This window comes from Pelophylax lessonae (genome assembly GCF_965119305.1).
Source record: "Pelophylax lessonae genome assembly, chromosome: 10".
Lineage (NCBI taxonomy): Eukaryota > Metazoa > Chordata > Amphibia > Anura > Ranidae > Pelophylax > Pelophylax lessonae.
This window is the reverse complement of record NC_138777.1, coordinates 142,423,119-142,442,544: the sequence shown is the minus strand read 5'-3', so window position 1 is coordinate 142,442,544 and position 19,426 is coordinate 142,423,119. Positions and strand designations below refer to the sequence as shown.

Sequence of the window (19,426 nt, the reverse complement as noted above, 5' to 3'; positions counted from 1 at the left end):
TGCCTCGCTCTCTGCACTATTTATGGGGACGTTACGGCTTACTCTGTGCTTTTCATAGTGAGAAATGGAGGAATATTATCTGATTACAGAGCAGTCACACAGCTTGGGGGACATTAACCACTTAAGCCCAGGAAGATTTTACCCCCTTCCTGACCAGGGCCTATTTTGCGATTCGGCACTGCGTGACTTTAACGGACAATTGCACGGTCGTGCGATGCTGTACCCAAACGAATTTGACGTCCTTTTTTTCCCACAAACAGAGCTTTCTTTTGGTAGTATTTGATCACCTGTGCAATTTTTACTTTTTGCGCTATAAACAAAAAAAAAGTGTCAATTTTGCAAAAATAACAATTTTTTTTATATGAAATTCCCCCCCAAAAAAATTTAAAAATCAAAATTTAACATTTTAGGCCAATTTGTTTTCTGCTACATATGTTTGGTAAAAAAAATTGCAAAAAGCGTATTTTGATTGGTTTGCGCAAAAGTTATTGCGTTTACTAAGGGAAAGATTTTTGTCATTTTTGTTTTTATTTTTTTATGCGTAATGGTGGAGATCTGCGATTTTTTTTGCGGTACTGCAACATTGCGGCGGACAGATCGGACCCTTGACTGACATTTTTGACACTTTTGGGGTTACCAATGACATTACTGCAGTAATCAGTGCTATACATATGCACTGTTACTGTAAAATGACACTGGCAGTGAAGGGGTTAACTTTGAGAGGGAGGGGTTGTGTGTCCCTAGGGGCAAGATTCTAACTGTGATTGGCTGTGGCTTGAGCTGTATGAACAGTGATCAACGGTCCTACATAGTAGAACCGTATTATCACCATTCATACACAGGGGAGAATGGCAGGCGGCTTGTTTACATTAGCCGCCTGCCTTTCTCCCGCTCTAACGGACGATCGCGAGTGACCCGATGTCCGCCAGTCACACGCGCGGGGGGGTCCGTGGCGGCGCGCACTCCCTCCCTAGACCCTCACAGGCTAGCGATGTAGCCCTACGTCGCTCTGCCTGTGAGGGGCTGACTGCCGACGTAAATAGTCGTGCGGCAGTCGGCAAGTGGTTAAAGGGGCACTCTCACCGCACAGGGGACACAATGTAAAGGGGCACTCTCACCGCACGGGGACACAATGTAAAGGGGCACTCTCACCGCACGGGGGACAAATTAGTAATTGTTATCAAAGCATCCAGACCCTTACATCCAGCCACAAGGGCCTTAAACACAAGCAACAGAAACTTCCTTATTACCACTCTCAAATGTTCTCTTTATTTCTGGAAACAGTGTAGAATCACTCCTCAATTAAAAAAGATTGCAACAAAATAGCACATTCACAGAAATATACAGAACACATTGCATATCTATACATATGTATTTTAATTTACCAGCTCCGTATTTTCTTTAACGTTTGGTATTGAGTCCTGTATTCTAGATTTCATGCCAGGAAAGCTGCTTCTCTTGCGCACAGCATTTTCAATAGTTTGTACCAGTTCAACATCCCAGGCATGTGTGACAAAACTCAGTACATTGCCTTGGCTTTTGCTCCCAACACGGCCAACCCTTCCTGCTCTGTGAAGGTAGTCCTCTATGGTGTTGGGAAAATCAAAGTTAACCACAGTACCTGCTCTGCAACTGTCAAGCCCCCTGGATGCTAGGTCTGTGCAAACCAACACAACATCAGTTTGACTTTTCAGAAAAGCTTCAAAGATACCAAGCCGACGGTCAGCAGGGATCTTGCCATGGAGCCTGGTGTGCTTGATGCCATGGTCATCCAATATGTAACTAAGCCAGTTGACCGTTTTTGACGTATTACAAAAAATATGAATGCCTGTCTCAGGTTTTTCTGCAGCATGTTGCTTCAGAATTTGCAGTAATTCTGGGACTTTGTCTGCTCCTTTAACTTTCTTAAATGTGTGTTGCACATGGGACATGAGTAAATGTAGCTTTGTACTTTTGATTGTGTGGATACTGCCCAGATCTAAAACTTTGCTGAGGAGGTCTTCAATCCCTTTTGGGAAAGTGGCTCCGATTATCACTAACTGGGCATTCCTGTGAAGACCTCGCACTTCCTTTGCATTGGAAGCTATTCGAGTTTGCATGAGAATGGTTTCAACAAGTTCATTAAAGGATTTGTCAAACAGTGTATCAGCTTCATCCAAAACAATGTAATGAAGGTCTGCTAAAGAGACTTTATTCCATTTCAGGGCCTTGCAGAGAATTCCTGGTGTAGCCACTAATAAATCAATGGACACCCCTTCAAGCTTTTTCTCCACTACTCTTCGACCTCGTCCCCCTCCCACACAATGCACTGTAATTCCAAGCTGCGAGCCGAGCCTCTGAGCCACTGATGTTACCTGGCCTGCAAGTTCCCTGGAAGGTACTAAAACTAAACTGCGAGGACTGTCCGGACGAAGGTCCTTACGAGTGACAAGCTGGTGCATGATAGGTAGCAAATATGCCAGGGTTTTCCCGCAACCCGTCTCTGCAGCACACAGCACGTTGAGGCCACGGAGCAGACTCGGAATAACCTCCTTCTGCGCCCAGGTAGGTGTAACGATATTCAATGCCTCCACCGCTGACACTACTTTTCCATCCAGGTTAAGAGCACGAAACGTGTCTTCCGTCTCGGGCAACGAACGGTGCTCCCGTTGGCGGTTAATGGTGAAATAATCTCCGCGAGATTTGCGATGCTTCCATCCACCGCTAACTAAACTGGGTTGTTCCCACCGGCTATACGTCTCTGTAATCGCCTGGTTGAGTTCCCGCCTGCGAGTACTGATCAGAAGTTTCCCGGCTTTGGCAGCAGCAACTGGTCGGATTTGGTACTTTTCCAACCTCTCCAGCCATAGTTGTGTACGTCGAGCGATTCGAATTACGGGCAGATCACGGGTGGATGATGCCCTGCAGGCTCTGAGCTTAGGAGAACAAGCCCGTAAAAGCTTTAACCTCGCAAAAACCTGCATTGCATTCACTGGCAAGTAAGAGCAAAACGGCTTCTCGGGCGCACGGGAAATGACGTAACGCCCACATGTGCTGCTGTAGTGGACGCTAAGGGAAGTGGAGTGTCTAGGTAGGAGCACTTCTTGAAGGTACGTGGAAGTCTTTCTAAATGCTAAAGAAGCTAGTCTAGATTGCAAAAGTAAGATACTAAAAAAATATTATTTGGTAATTTCTCAGTTATTTAATGTCACTGTCTGTACTGTGGTGGTTAAGGAAAGCATTTTAAGTTACCCCTTCCCATTTCTTCCATATTATTCCATCCTGATAGGTTTAACTAGTTCCTGTCCTTTTTGGTCCCCTTCACATGTCAGTCTTCACTATTCAGACTGATGGAGCAAATTCAAGTCTCCCTGCCAGTCCACACGTGCACGGTGCAATCCCTATCTCCACTAGACCTGTTAGCAATCCCTATCTCCACTAGACCTGTTAGCTGACATAAATGCCATAGAAATGAATACGAATTTTACTGCTCATGTCTGGAGCAGCTGGGAGATTTTTCATGAGGAGGCATTGTCTTGTTTTTCAGTGTGTTGTGACATAAGAAAAATATGTTTTTAAAGCACTACTCACCCTGACCAGCCCTGTTCTGTGGGTTCTCCTATACCACAGCCCGCCAGTCCTCCTTTTGGTTAACCACTTTCAGACCGGAGGATTTGGCTGCTCAATGACGAGGCCCTATTTTGCGATTCGGCACTGCGTGACTTTAACCACTTGCTGACCGCTCACTGAGCTGGCACTGCGGCAAAGTGGCTCATTCCCCTCCCCTTGTGGGTGGCGCACGCATGCCGCCGGAGGCTCGGGCCAGGGGAGGAGCAGCGGTGATCACCGCCGCTCTTCCCCGATCGTCGGGGAAAAGAGTTTGGGGATCCGCCCGCTTGTGTAAACAAAGCGGGCGGATCTCCTAAGTGACAGATTGCAGGGTTCAGCATAGCTGAACCTGCGATCTGTCCCTGTGTCACTCAGTCACCTCCCCCCACACGTTAGTAAGCACCAGACATGCATTAACCCCTCCCTCTCCAATAAAACTAACCCCTTCCCTGCCAGTGTCATTTTTACAGTAACAGTGCATATGTACAGCACTGATTAATGAAGTAATGTCACTGGTGTTGGCATTAGATCACTCCCACGGGACCTCCAAAACTGTTGGCATTAGATCACTCCCAGTGAAGTATAGACTTGATAGACTGCCTCGGGTGCACCACAAGTCCCAGCGGGCCCGGAGATTACTCTGAACAAAGACACCCGAGGCGTATGATTGTCCAAAGTCATCTGACGCTTTATTCATTCCATACAGTTTATATGATAAAATATCCCCAACAGGAGAACAATGGGAACACAGTTACGCCTCCCCTTGGTCACCTAAAATGTTCCCACAAAAATACATTGTTTCATTATGACTTTATGTAGGGAGACAAAAACCAGCTGTGTCTGGGAACTGTGCAGCTATTGCTTGGGAAGAACAAGATAAGAACCAAATGAAGGACATTGAGGTCTAACTAGATTTTGTTCTCAGCAAAATATAAATCTCATGCATGCTCAATGTTCACAAAATGCCTTCTAAAACTAAAATGGTTGAAGTCTTGCTCAAATAAACTAATAAAGAAGAACTCTTGCTAAAATTCTTCTTTCAATCCCCTCTTGAAAATTATTTATTTATTTACAATGATTTTCTCTTAACCTTTATAGTCTAAGGAATGGGGTGAAGTGTGCTGTAAGAGGGTGGTTTGATCTAGTCGTTATACATGAACAAATTGTCTATACCTTTTGTTAAGCATTTTCTTAAAGTAGGGTACCACACAAAGCATGATGATACCGATTTATAATAATAATTCCTAGCTATACCAAAGCTTGCTTCCAACTATTACATCACCTAAAATACTGATCTCAAGGGCTGTTAATGCCAAAATCCTTAATGGCCAGAGTGACCTTACCCTTAGGGCCAGCACTATCAGGAATGTAAATACAACATCCATCTACTTTATCAATATGTATCTCCCTTTTTCTACAAGGATCATATCCAGAGCCATTTTTTTCTGGAATGTCATCTGCGAGACAGCTTCTAGTTGCTCTTGAAACATGAACATGTTTCCCTATGAAGCGATATCTCTTTCATGGCGTCTAGTCTGTAAGTATTGCATATACATATGAGGAGTGGGTGTAACACATTTTGTTAAGCATACCATAGCGCACTTGACAAATGCATACAAAAATAAAATGAAAACTACCACTAAGACTATGCTGGTAGCGATCCCCTTTAACCATCCAAAATACTTGATCCCGAGAAAAACTCATCCCATGGATTGGTAAGGCCTGAATTCTTCTTAAGCTCAACCGACAAACTCTCTAGCTTTCAGATAGCTAATGTGACCTTTCCATTGGGACCAGTATTACTGGGGATGTATGTGCAGCATGTACCTATTTTCTCTATCATGTGACAGACATCTCCTTTCTCTGCAAGCATCATATCTAATGCTACCCGATTCTGAAAAGCCATTTGTGAGGTGGACTTTAATTGTTCTGCTATTCCCTGGAAGGCATCTCATGTGTAATTAACAAACCTCTGCTGATTAAAATAAATATAATTTATCCAATCTACATTATTATTAATTGTAACTATGGGAAACAATGATTCAAATCCAGCCGCTACCTGATCTCGGGCCTTAAAACTCATTTGGGACCCCTCTTGGAACACCTATGGCGGCTACATAAACATGTAGGTCAAAACTACCCATGGGGACCTCTCTCTTTTGTTTCCCTGTAGTTCTAGTGTTCTCCTTAAGCTGATGTGTGTTTTCGTCATTCTCAGTGAATATGTGTAGGGGCATTATTGCTTTACCAAGGGCACATTGTCCTGTCCACTTCTTGGACAGCCTAGTCCTTATTTTCATATATCCAATATATGTCTCCCAAATACATTATTTGATTCTCTATAACAGTAGACCTGTAGGTGGGGCAAAAACCCTCTGTAAAATTTCCTAAAAATCTACCCCCACCACTGTGTCTGGAATAACATGTGTAGCTACCTGGGTAAATGGTGATGGATCCAGTGGGCCTAGATTTTTTTAGTTATAATGGGATATTCCTTTTTCCATGTTTTACAGTTAGAATGGTTACTAGAGGTATTGGTAAAACAAGTTTCTACATTCTCAGGGATGTTGAGGGGCACCATACCTAGGTGTGGCCTAGCTCCTTCACAGACATAACAACCTGACATGTTATGTGAGCTAGCACTATACCTCATCCATTCTAACCATAAGTTTACATCAGAGAACCCTGTCTCTATGGCCATAGTATCCTCAAAAGTGGGGTCTGCTATAGCTATCATTTCTCCCAAAGTCTGTACACGGGGCCTTAAAAGATTTGTCTCTTGTGCCTGTGATGGCCATTCAGAAGAGCTATACCAGACATCCCAACCTGCAAAAACTAATTTCAAGGAGGTGGCAAAGTCATTTCAGGGAGGTGAGCCCCCCCCCCCCACACGCCGCCACCCCCCCTTTCCAATTTAACACTACCAGAGAATAATGAAATGAAATGTAATCAGTAAACCTGGTCGCTGGTACTGGTCACTGATGCTGGTACTGGTCACTGATGCTGGTACTGGTCACTGATGCTGGTACTGGTCACTGATGCTGGTACTGGTCACTGATGCTGGTACTGGTCACTGATGCTGGTACTGTTCACTGGTGCTGGTACTGTACTGGTCTGGTAACTGGTGCGGGTACTGGTCACTGGTGCTGGTACTGGACACTGGTGCTGGTACTGGACACTGGTGCTGGTACTGGACACTGGTGCTGGTACTGGACACTGGTGCTGGTACCGGTCACTGGTGCTGGTACCGGTCACTGGTGCTGGTACCGGTCACTGGTGCTGGTACCGGTCACTGGTGCTGGTACCGGTCACTGGTGCTGGTACCGGTCACTGGTGCTGGTACCGGTCACTGGTGCTCGTACTGGCCTGGTCACTGGTGCTGGTACTGGCCTGGTCACTGGTGCTGGTCACTGGTGCTGGTACTGGCCTGGTCACTGGTGCTGGTGCTGGTACTGGTCATTGGTGCTGGTACTGGCCTGGTCACTGGTGCTGGTACTGGTCACTGGTGCTGGTACTGGCCTGGTCACTGGGGCTAGTCACTGGCCTGGTCACTGGTGCTGGTACTGGCCTGGTCACTGGTGCTGGTCACTGGTGCTGGTACTGGTACTGGTGCTGGTCACTGGTGCTGGTACTGGCCTGGTCACTGGTGCTGTACTGGCCTGGTCACTGGTGCTGGTACTGGTACTGGTACTGGTCACTGGTGCTGGTACTGGCCTGGTCACTGGTGCTGGTACTGGCCTGGTCACTAGTGCTGGTACTGGCCTGGTCACTGGTACTGGCCTGGTCACTGGTGCTGGTACTGGTCACTGGTGCTGGTACTGGCCTGGTCACTGGTGCTGGTACTGGCCTGGTCACTGGTGCTGGTACTGGCCTGGTCACTGGTGCTGGTACTGGCGCTGGTCATTTGCTGGTACTGGTCTCAGGTGCTGGCTCTCTGGTGCTGCTCTCAGGTTAGGTCACTGTGTCAGTCACAGAGTGGGGTGTCACGATGATTGGTCCCGCGCGTGCCAAAATGCCTCCTGAAGTAGAAGATGTGGCTGTAGTAGAGAGCAAAGCCGCTGCTTGCTCTCTGCAGCTCCTCCCACAGGCGGAGTGCATGACTCATATCACTCCGCCTGTGAGCCGGCACTACTTCGGCTCCGACATGATTTCTCTGTGCAGGCTTGCTGACAGCTGACACACTCTTCTGCCTGCATCGATGAGTCATCTGACTCACTGTGACTCACACACAGAGCTGGGATATTGCCCTGAGCTTGCGGGTGTCCGTGAGCTCAGGGCGAAAGCGGGAGTCTCCCGCGACTTGCGGGAGACTTGAGATGTCTGGCTATACATATCTCTTAGCTGAAAAAGCTTTCTGATGCTAGTGTACCCTGATCTCCACCAGGTACCCAAAACGTAAGTTCCACTATCTTCTGGACTAGATCTTTCCTATGGTCAGTCTAAATTGCTCGGGAACATGTTTAACAATTGTCATTCTGCTTATAAGTGTCTTCCCATTTTTATCCTTGCTAGTAGTAGGTTTGTACTCCTAATTGTCTCCCGTGTTCCAACCCACTGATCCCCAATAGTCACAATTGTCTCCCCAATATTTGTCCGTGACACATATAAATACAGTTCCTGGGCCTAATCTCCCATCATTATACCAAAGTTGTGTCATGGGAGGGTGAACTGTGGGACAGGGCTCTTTTATTCCTTTTCTGAGGCGTCTCTGATACTGATACTATGTCTGGGCTGGTGACTGTAGGTATCCCACAAATTCCTCCAAGGGGCCCCAGATCCGCTGGGTGATATATACAGTTAGTTATGATTCAGGTTGGGATGAACACTAAAAATACTAGTGCCATCAAGAAAATCCACAGCTTGCCAAAGTTCCTTGCTATGAATACAGTCATTTTGCTAATTTTCAGAGACTATAACACCTGCTTCGCTCGCTCTTCGAGGATTTTCAGCACCTGCTTCTCCTCCTTTATCTGTGTCTTTTATCTTTGCCTTGCTTCGCACAATCCACCTTACTCAACTGGCATGGATCCAGGCCTGTTGGTTTTCCACAAGGACAGCGATTCTGGTCACTGCGACTACCTTTGTCTTTTGGTCCAAAACTAAATCCAGCCTTGGTCTTGTGATGCTACTTTATCTCCTTCCTTCAAGGGATGGGTTGATACGTTGATACCTGTGAAGAGAAAAGAAAGGTGCGAGCAACTTTTTCGTTCCACTTGATTCAAAATTCCAATTACTTTTTATCAACTCGTCTTTGATTCCTATTTATCCTTTCCACTATACCTGAACTCTGTGGATGACAATCTATTTTCAGGATTATAACTAGTTCCTGACGATCTTTATTAATATTAAAGCTGAACCATTATTAGAACTAATTCAAAGCAGGCATCCCCATCCAGGAATAATCTCCTGATTGAGGATGCGCGCCACCGTGTGGGCATCTCCCTTTTGTGGCCCTAAAAGCTTCCACTCATCTGCTGAACATGTCCACTATTAACTCTTGTTTCTTCCCTGTGTTGGACTTATGTGTGAAATCTATTTGTAGATGTTCATGTTTGGCCTTATATGTTTGTTTGTATTGTTCCTAATACAGGTGATGCACCTAGCAACATATGCTTTCACTAATTTAGGCCTGTAAATGGACATATGCTTTCACTAATTTAGGCCCGTAAATACAAAAAAAACTTCAGTAAAAAAACTTCAGTAATATTTCATATGTTCTTTCCCACCCCCTGTGTCCTATTCCATCATACTAGGCAATAGACAGTGGGGCGCTAGCTGCGGGGATACAAGATCTCCCCTCTTTTAGAAAAAGGCTATTCTCAACTTTTTCTAAACCATCACCTAATTCCTTAAACCTGTTCTGTAGCAGGCATTTGTAGCTCTAACAATGTGTGATCTTTTGGCCTGGTGCAGGAACCATCTACAAAACCATCCTCTGTTCCCTCTATGGCTGTCCTGATATATTATGCTATACAATCATGTTGTGGTGTAACACGCTCTTTAATCCCAGTAACCCATTTAAAACTGGGGCCTACCTAGGGCAAATGATGTGGCCATCCCTATTACCACCTCACAAGATGCTATGTTTGGAGTCACTTCAGGCATGCCTTAGACCTGGACTGCGGCCATCTTTGGACAAAAAATATAGGGCAAAGTCCACCACCATACTCCTGGGCAAGTACACCTGTCATGGTCTTACAATTGTCCCTTGCATAAACACAAAACATTTTTCCATAATTTGGGAGGCCCAGTGCAGGCGCTACAACCATAGCATTTTTCAGATACATAAACGCATTCAACATTTCTTGTGACATTTCTGGACCTGTGGCTTGTCTCAAAAATGTTGTCATAAAATAGGAGCAGTCGGATCCATTGCAATCAATGATCCTGGGTTTGTGGGCGGGCAAGACCCACTGTGGGCTGGCAAGACCCACGTGACTGACTCCTTTTCCCCCTCTGTGAGAACAAAACCAAGGTAAACAACACTTTCCTGACACCATTGTCATTATTCCTGTGACACTTTGTACATGTAAATTTCTCAATAAACTCACTTGCTCTGACTGGCCTCTACAGAGTGACTACATATGTTATCCACATATTGTAGCGGGACTGACGCATGAGCAGGTGTCCATCCCCTCTTGCGTGGTCTGGAGAACTATAGAGCAGACAACTAAAACTGTCTACTTAGCCCTCAGGCATTTCTACACCAGGTCAGTTACCTGGACTGAAAAACAAGAAACAAAGATGGCTGTATCTCCTCATCCACTAGGACGCTAAAAAAATGCATTACTTCAACCAATTACTGTAAAGTGGGTAGCATCGGATGGTATTGCTATCAGTAAAGATGGCAGATCAGATACCACTTGCATGCTACAATCAGATAAAACTAAAACTTTTTGGCTCCGTGCCAATCTCACTAAAAAAACTTTTTGGCCTTGTGCCAATCTAACAAAAACCTGTCCAGAGGTTCCCCTCCCTTAATAGAGGACACCCCTAAAATATCACCCAAAAACTGTAATCAGATAAAAGGTTAATCTGATTTGAAACTTTTGGCTCAGTGCCAATAGGGTCCAATGGTCACACTAATTGCGGTAACCCTTTCTGTCCAAAAAAAAATTCCATAACTATAACAGGAACGAAGATATTTAAGTTTGAACCCTTTCTTGGCAAGTAGCCAATTTTCAAAATTTTGCACCAGAGCTCCCTTTCACATTTAGGGACACAAGGGACCCATTTGTAAAATGTAATTTCTCATTATCTATAACAGTGTTCGACAAACCCCGGTCGCCAGGTCGCCATGGCGACCAGAAACCGCGTCCTGGCTCCTGATTTGCCGCCAGCCCACTCTCTGACTGATCAGCTCAGAGTGTCAGGCAGCTGATGCTCTGCTCTCCCCCTCCGTGTTTTCCCTGGAGCCGTGCAGTAATCTGAAGTCCGGCTGTGTGTAACATGAGAGGGGAGGGGCTGGCCTCCTCTCCTCTGCCAGAGTAAGGTCCGTTCCTGAATGGCTGCTCTCTGAGCTCTCCTATGCTGCCCATAGCGTCCTTATCAGGCTGGCCTTCCTCCCCCCAGAGCGCTGTTCTCATAGTGTAAAGTTGTTTAAGGTGTGCTGTGAGGTGGAGGGGAGATGAGGCTGGCATGCTTTAAAATGATCTTTTTATGTCCTGATAAAGCCCTGTGTATTATCAACAATCACCACAGGGGGACACACAGGCAGGAAGTAGCTGCAAAGAGGCAACAGAAGATCAGCAGCGCTGGGATACTTCTTTCATCCTTTTCTGTGTTTTAGTTAAATGTCACAAAGGCTTTATTTAGATGTGCAGTTGGGTGGTAAAAACATGTTTTTGCCACCCACCAACAGCCACCCTTAATCTACAATAGGCAGCAGGTTAGGGTATTTTATATGCCGCAGTCATGATGCATTCGCATAAAAGGAGTTTCCCCTATAACAGGTTTTTAATGTCATTCTTTCTGGCCAGCCCATAACCTTGACGTAATGCGTTACATTGGAGTTATTGACTGACCGCTCTGCTGTAAGTTATGCCCATGTGCAGATTATCTGCAGACTTTTGTCTGCAGACTTACCTTTTCTATGTAGTGCAAGGGCCTGCCGGATTGCATACAAATTGAAAGTGTTTAGGTTTGACCTCATATTATATGGTTTTGGTAAGTCTGCAGACAAAAGTCTGCAGATAATCTGCACGTGTGTACGGGGCATTAGAGTTAGGGGGCGCAAATTACTTGCCCTGACAACCCACGCTACCAAAAAAAAACTGGCTCCTAACTTTTTTAGCTGGCTCCTAGATTCATAGCAAATTTGTCAAGCCCTGATCTGTAATTCTATAAAAAATAACCTCAAAATATCTTGCCGACTATGGCGAACTATGTTTTGCCTCATAAAAACATAATCTATGTATATAACAATCTATGTATGTACATAGATTGTTATACTTTGCTCTTGATATCACTACGCGATATCCTGATATATATACTGTATATACTTTTTCAGTCAGTGTTATACCATCAAGCAGGATGTGACACCCATCACTTACGTCTTTCTCACCTGGCCCTCCATTCTGGTTGCCGTGCATCTATGTCCCGTCAGCTCCCGGATCAGACTTGTTTCACCATCCTGGGACAGCGTTCATCCACCATTTTTTAGTCGCATGTGAGTGCGATTCCCCCACTTGGGGTATACATATTCATGTTGAAGTCCCACACCTGCTGGCTAATTCTATGCATATCAACACCAGACTCATTCTGTTCTTTAATCTATTTTTGTACAGGCATACTCTTTCAAACTCCTGATGAGTGGGTATATAGGACCCACGAAACGCGTCGAGTCTACACTCCAGTTATGAGTCCATGCATGTCATATATTATCTTTTATATCGATGCTACTATGCTATTACGGAGTCCTCACTCCAGTTATGAGCTATGTATGTCATCCAGTATGTTTTTATTGATATTACCATGTCATTTCATGTATTGATGTCTGTTGTTTATATGCATGTTTTATATGTATCATACGCTTTGTATCTAATAAATTTGCTATTGCATACTTATGCTTCTTTTACATTTTTTTGCATCCACCTCATTTAAAGTCCCACGGGGCGCTCTCTTTTGTTTTTTGTCTATTATTAAAAGGGGGCCTATTCTGAGAATGCTCTACTCTGCCCCTGAATCCCCCCTTGCCTCTTCCACTTTGATAGCGTCCCTGAAAGGGTGTCTGAAAATATGTAGCAACGGACTGTTTCTCTCTGGGGAGATCAAAACATCCCGCTGCATCCTTTTCTGTTATGGCTTCCTGGAAACCATCCATGTCTTTGTTTGTCCAGTCTGAAACTTGCTGTTTCACAATTAACATGTATTGGGACTTTAAATTATTGATAAATGTCTGAATCATGAGGCTGTGCCATTCCTTGGCGACACTTAAACTGGCCTCATGATTCCATACATTTTTAAACCTTGTTCAAAACTCCAGGACAGTTTCACCTGACTTCTGCTTACAAGCAATTGGACTTAGGGCTCTTTCACACGGGCGGTCCGATCAGATCCGCCTATCAGTTTTTTAGGCGGATCTGATCAGATCCTCCATGCAGCTCTATGGGGCAGCGGGTGTCAGCGGAGGTCACCTCCGCTGACACCCGCTGCCATCCGCATCCGATCTTGTGCTGAAATCTGGACGGATGGAAACCCTATTTTTCCATCCGTTCAGTAATCGGAGCGGATCTGATGAGAGCGGACAAGCGGTCCGCTCTCATCCGATCCCCCTTAGAGGGCAGCGGGTGCTGAGACACCTCCCTCTCTGCTCTGCAAGCGGAGACGGAGCTGTCATCCGCCCGGCTCAGCGGGGATCGCGGATCGATCCCCGCTGAGCAACACGGATCCGCCTGCGGAGGCGGACCGTGTGAAAGAAGCCTTACTCTTAAAAGCCCTAGTTAACTCTTTATTATTCTTATTACTTTTCAGTCTTCTAGCCTTTTCAACTGTTTTATTATTCTACAAGGGGGCATAAGTTAACCAGTTTTCATCTCCCCTTATGGGAAAGCTTGTCTATCTTCTAAGCATAATTCTTTAATCATAATACACTTAAAACCTTCAGTATAATTCACATATACAATATACATTAATTCTTAACACTTTAACTTTAGGTTGACCGTTCTACCTTAATTTACTTCCAGGAATATTACTCACCAAATATTCCCGGCCATTTACATAACAAGACAATAAACAAGTACCAATATTCTCTCACTCAATAAGACATGTCTCTATGATTTACACATTCACATAATCACTTGTTACCATGGTAACCCTTTATGGTTTCAAAACCCTCCTTCAAGCCACTGATGTATATAAATTAAACCCTTATACTTTTGGACTCGGGTGTCCCTTCTAGGACAAAAAAGAAAAAAAACCCTTTCCGAATCTTGACCAATACCTCCCAGGTACAGTGGCTATCAAGAAAGTTTTCCTACTATTATAGACAAACAATACAAATTATCTTATACTTCTATGCGACAGAAAAGAATAAGCAAAGGAGAGAAAAAGATCTGAGTCTCGTGGATTACAACCGGTCAGTCAATTTCCACAGTACTGTATATATTATTTCAAAATGTCATAGATCCAATCTATGTCTATAGGTTTCTAAAACCTATCAGGTCACCTGGGACCCTCCAAGGGCCTCTTTAGTGTTCCCAGAACACTTAGGTTTTGGAAACTTATAAATATAAGTGTTCTGGGAACACTAAAGAGGCCCTTGGAGGGTCCCAGGTGACTTGATAGGTTTTGGAAACCTATAAACATAAATCTATCAGGTCACCCAGGACCTGGGACCCTCCAAGGGCCTCTTTAGTGTTCCCAGAACACTTATCAAGTCTATATAGCCAACAGGTATTACTCTAGACTATATGGTCGTGGACCCAGAGGTCACGGTAAGGCAGAGAAAAATTTCAACACTTACCGGACATGGGCGTTGTTGACCATCTCGGTGTGGGACCTCCAAAACTGTTGGCATTAGATCACTCCCAGGGGACCTCCAAAACTGTTGGCATTAGATCACTCTAAAACTAAGATGGTTGAAGTCTTGCTCAAATAAACTAATAAAGAAGAACTCTTGCTAAAATTCTTCTTTCAACTGGTACCCCCAAAAGTGTCAAAAATGTCAGTCAAGGGTCCGATCTGTCCGCCGCAATGTCGCAGTCCCGCAAAAAAAAAAAAAACGCAGATCACCGCCATTACTCGTTAAAAAAAACCCACCAAAAATGACAGAAATCATTCCCTTAGTTAGTAAACTCAATAACTTTTGCGCAAACCAATCAAAATACGCTTATTGGGATTTTTTTTTTTACCAAACATAGGTAGCAGAAAACAAATTGGCCAAAAATGAAAAAAAACTTTGATTTTTACATTTTTTTGGGGGGGAATTTCATATAAAAAATGTGAAAAATATTGTTATTTTTTCAAACTTTACGCTCTTCTTTTGTTTATAGCGCAAAAAATAAAAATCGCACAGGTGATCAAATACCACCAAAAGAAAGCTCTGTTTGTGGGAAAAAAAGGACGTAAATTTTGTTTGGGTACGGCGTCGCAATTGTCAGTTAAAGTCGCACAGTGCCGAATCGCAAAAAGTGGCCTGGACGTAAGACGGCAAAATCCTCCTGTGGTAAAGTGGTTAACGGACAATTTCGTGGTTGTGCAATGCTGTACCCAAACAAAATTGACGTCCTTTTTTTCCAACAAATAGAGTTTTCTTTTGGTGGTATTTGATCACCTGTGCAATTTTTATTTTTTGCGCTATAAACAAAAAAAGAGCAACAATTTGAAAAAATAATATTTTTCACATTCTTTTATATGAAATTCTCAAAAAAAAAAAGTAAAAATCAAAATTTTTTAACATTTTAGGCCAATTTGTTTTCTGCTACATATTTTTGGTAAAAAAAAATTGCAATAAGCGTATTTTGATTGGTTTGCGCAAAAGTTATTGCGTTTTACTAACTACGGGAAATATTTATGTAATTTTTTTTTTTTTACTAGTAATGGCGGTGATCGGCGATTTTTTTTTTTTTTTTTTTTTTTTTGCGGTACTGTGACATTTTTGACACTTTTGGGGGTACCAGTGACATTACTACAGTAATCAGTGCTAAAAATATGCACTGTTACTGTAAAAATGACACTGGCAGAAAAGGGGTTAACAGTATGGGTGATCAAGGGGTTAAATTTGACCCTAGGGGCGTGATTCTAACTGTGGGGGGACGTGGCTTGTGAAGTCATCACAGAGACATGCGATCCTAAATAGCAGGATCACATGACATCTGTGATAACTTCAGGGAGAAGTATGGAAGGCTGTGTTTACATCAGCCGTCTGTTCTTTTCTGTCAGCAGCGGGAGATCGCGAGGCCGGCGGCCATCGGAGCCGTCTGTCACATGCATTAGCTTCCCCGTTGATGAGCGAGGGCGGGAGCGTGTCTCCGGCAGCCCGTGATCGCCCCTAGCTCCTCCCAGGGAGCGCAGTAAATGTACGGGACTTTGCCTGGGAGAGCCAGAATGCCGCCATACATCTGGGGCGTGCGGTCGGCAAGTGGTTAAAGAAGTCCAGCCTAACACTAAAATTGCTACATCTCCAGACCTCCACGATCTAACACTAACTTATCTAACCCTAAAGTATACATACCTATTCTGAATCCACTCTGGTCCAGTCTCCAGCGGCGGAAGCTCTGCAGAGGACATAGCTGACAACGGCTGTGAAATGAATGGGAAGGGACGTTACTATTGGGCTTCTGTTGTCTGCTGCCTGTTCTGCTCCCGCCACCACGGCTGACAGCTCAGCGTGGGATCAGGTCGGATTGGCTTCGGAAAAGGTATGTAAGTATACTGATTTTTTTCTTTACAGGGTTAGATAGGTTAGTGTTCGATTCTGGATGTCCATAGATGTAGCGATTTTAGTTTTAGGCTGGAGTTCCTCTTTAACCAGTTGACCTCTAGAAGGTTTTTACCCCGTCCCGACCAGAGCATTTTTTTTTTTAAATATTTGGCACTGTGCTAATTTAACTGGTAATTGCGCAGTCATGCAACGCTGCACCCAAAGAAAATTTATATCCTTTTTCACACAAAAAGAGCTTTCTTTTGGTGGCATTTGATAACCACTGGGATTTTTATTTTTTTGCAATATAAATCAAAAAAGAAGGAAAATTTTGAAAAAAAATAAAAAACTATATTTTCTACTTTTTCTTATAAAAAATATCCAATTATCTCAAATTTTGTCATAAAAGTAGGCCAACGTGTATCAAACTACATGTGGTAAAAAAAAAAAAAAAAAAAATCCCAATAAGCGTATATTGATTGGTTTGAGGAAAAGATATAGCGTCTGCAAACTATGGTATGTTTACCTGGAATTTACTCAGCTTTTACTTTCTGACTGCCTATCACATTTATTGATGTGCTAAAATCCCAGGGCGGTACACCCCCTCCCCTCCCTTCCCCAAATTACCTCTTTTGGAAAGCAGACAACCCAAGGAATTTGCTGAGAGGCATGTTGAGCGCATAGAAGATGTTCTTTTCACCTGTATAAGACTGTATTGGACACCTCTTGTCACAAACTTGTTTTTGCACTTTTTATTGATTCCTGTATTTATATTTATTCATATACGCTTTATAGCCTTGCAGTTTGTATTGAAGCTATATTTAATCACGGACTTGCATATGCTTTTTAATTTTGAATAGTCCACTAATTTATCACTATAAATTCACATACAGTATAATACTGTATCGGACACCCTTTGTCACAAACTTGTTTTTTGCACTTTTTATTGATTCCTGTATTTATATTTATTCCCATACGCTATATAGCTTTGTAGTTGGTATTGAAGCTATATTCAATTACAGACATATATATGCATTTTAATTGTGGTTAGTTCACTAATTTATCACTATAAATTCACTCATCTGGCTGTGGTAGCCTCCCCTTTGAGGACAGTTGGATTAATCAACTTCTTTTTATATAAATATTCATATTATTTAGGGTGATCACACCCGTCGCACATAGCACTTTTTTCATTTTGGCATTTTCCACTGGATTTATTTACGGTATATATTTATGATTCAAGTGGCCTATCGCTCATTTTCTGCCACTTTGCACTTTCTTACACACAAGCATATATATATGGTTATATTGTCGTGTTGCTATGCACTGTAGATGAGATTTTTACTTTAAACTGCACTAAGCACTTTGCTTTACAACGGTCAATTCTATATACCATATTAGATATTAACTAACCACTATCAGATAATCCACTCTATTCATCTGTTAAACACCCTACGTCTGGCAGCGCCAATCACTTCCTTTCTTTTGCACATACATTTGATACAACCCTTCTTAAGGCTGTATTTTTGAAGTGGGCTGCAGCCAAGTTTGATTTCTAGCTTTTATCCTAAGCGCGGATTCCTTTGGTTTTAATCTATATCTATATACTGACCCAGTCTAGAGGACACCAAAGCAATGCCATTAACTATTGGCCTTCAGGGTGGGTTTTCACTATGTTTATGAATTTTAGGTAAAAAGTATATAACCAGGGTACACCAGAAAAGTGGATCCAGATATGTTGACTCCCTTTTGCTTAGTATACCTTTCCTTTTACCTGATTCGAACAACCTATGTAATTCTTCTATGTATTTACCAGGTGGGTCCCTGGGGAGTATCTGATCACTGACGGTGCCCTGCGACTGACAGTGCCCTGCGATTGACCGTGACTGACGGTGCCCTGCGACTGACAGTGCCCTGCGATTGACCGCGACTGACGGTGCCCTGCGACTGACAGTGCCCTGCGACTGACGGTGCCCTGCTACTGATGGTGCCCTGCGACTGACTGCGACCGACATGCTCTGTCGAAAGGATCGCGGTACCTGGACTGTATGTTGTTTACCGGGTGCTCGAGTTCGGCACATCGCGGATCGGGTAGACAGATTATTGTGCGCGGCTGGGGATGACCCAGCGGTCATGGTGCATGTGGGCACTAATGACCAAGTAAGAGGAAGGTGGAGGATCCTAATGAACGATTTCAGGGACTTAGGGAATAGATTGAGGAATAGGACCTCGAAGGTGGTTTTCTCTGAAATACTGCCGGTACCTTGAGCCACACAGGAGAGGCAGAAGGAGATTAGGGAACTTAACAAGTGGCTGAGGAATTGGTGTAGGAAGGAGGGGTTTGTGTTCCTGGAGAACTGGGCTGATTTCTCAGTCGGCTACCGGCTCTTTTGTGAGGATGGGCTGCACCTTAATGGGGATGGTACAGCTCTTTTGGGAAGAAAGATGGCCACCAAGTTAGAGGGGCTTTTAAACTAGGAGACGGGGGGAGGGCTCAGAAGTAGAGTCAGTCAGGCGGGAGCAAAGGACAGAAGGCAGTAGTAGAGTCAGCAGCGACAGTAGTTCCATAATGTCAATTGGGGGGTCTGTGCTGGAAAACCTCAGACCAAACAGGAATAAAAATAATCACTATTCATGATCAACTTCTACAAAACTAAGAGGGGTATATGCAAATGCCAGGAGCCTAGCTAATAAAATGGATGCGTTGGAAATGTTAGTACATGAGGAGGACATAGACCTTGTGGGAATAACGGAAACTTGGTTCCACCCCTCACATGACTGGCTGGCCAATTTCCAAGGGTATACAGTGTACCGGAAGGACAGGGTAGGAAAAAGAGGGGGAGGGGTATGTCTCTATGTCAAGAATAATGTAAAGGTGTTAGAGAGGAGTGATATTATGGAAGGGATGAGTATGGAGTTAGAATCCGTGTGGGTAGAACTCCATAGGGAAGAAGAAAAGGGAAAAGTAATTGTGGG

The 19,426-nt window shown here is 43.9% G+C and overlaps 1 protein-coding gene across 5 annotated transcripts in view; it reads left to right on the top strand.

Moving 5' to 3' along the window:
* Positions 1-2,292: 2,292 nt before the first annotated feature.
* Positions 2,293-19,426, top strand: part of DUS2 (dihydrouridine synthase 2) — a 1,337,959-nt gene continuing 1,320,825 nt past the window's right edge. For 4 of the 5 annotated variants that reach the window (XM_082270346.1, XM_082270343.1, XM_082270344.1 and 1 more), the window contains exon 1: positions 2,293-2,544. In XM_082270346.1, the coding sequence (XP_082126472.1) occupies positions 2,440-2,544 (105 nt within the window). In that variant the 5' untranslated portion in view covers positions 2,293-2,439. Of the gene's footprint in view, positions 2,545-3,077; positions 3,090-19,426 lie in introns of those variants that run through there. The other variant, XM_082270345.1, reaches the window with a different exon arrangement.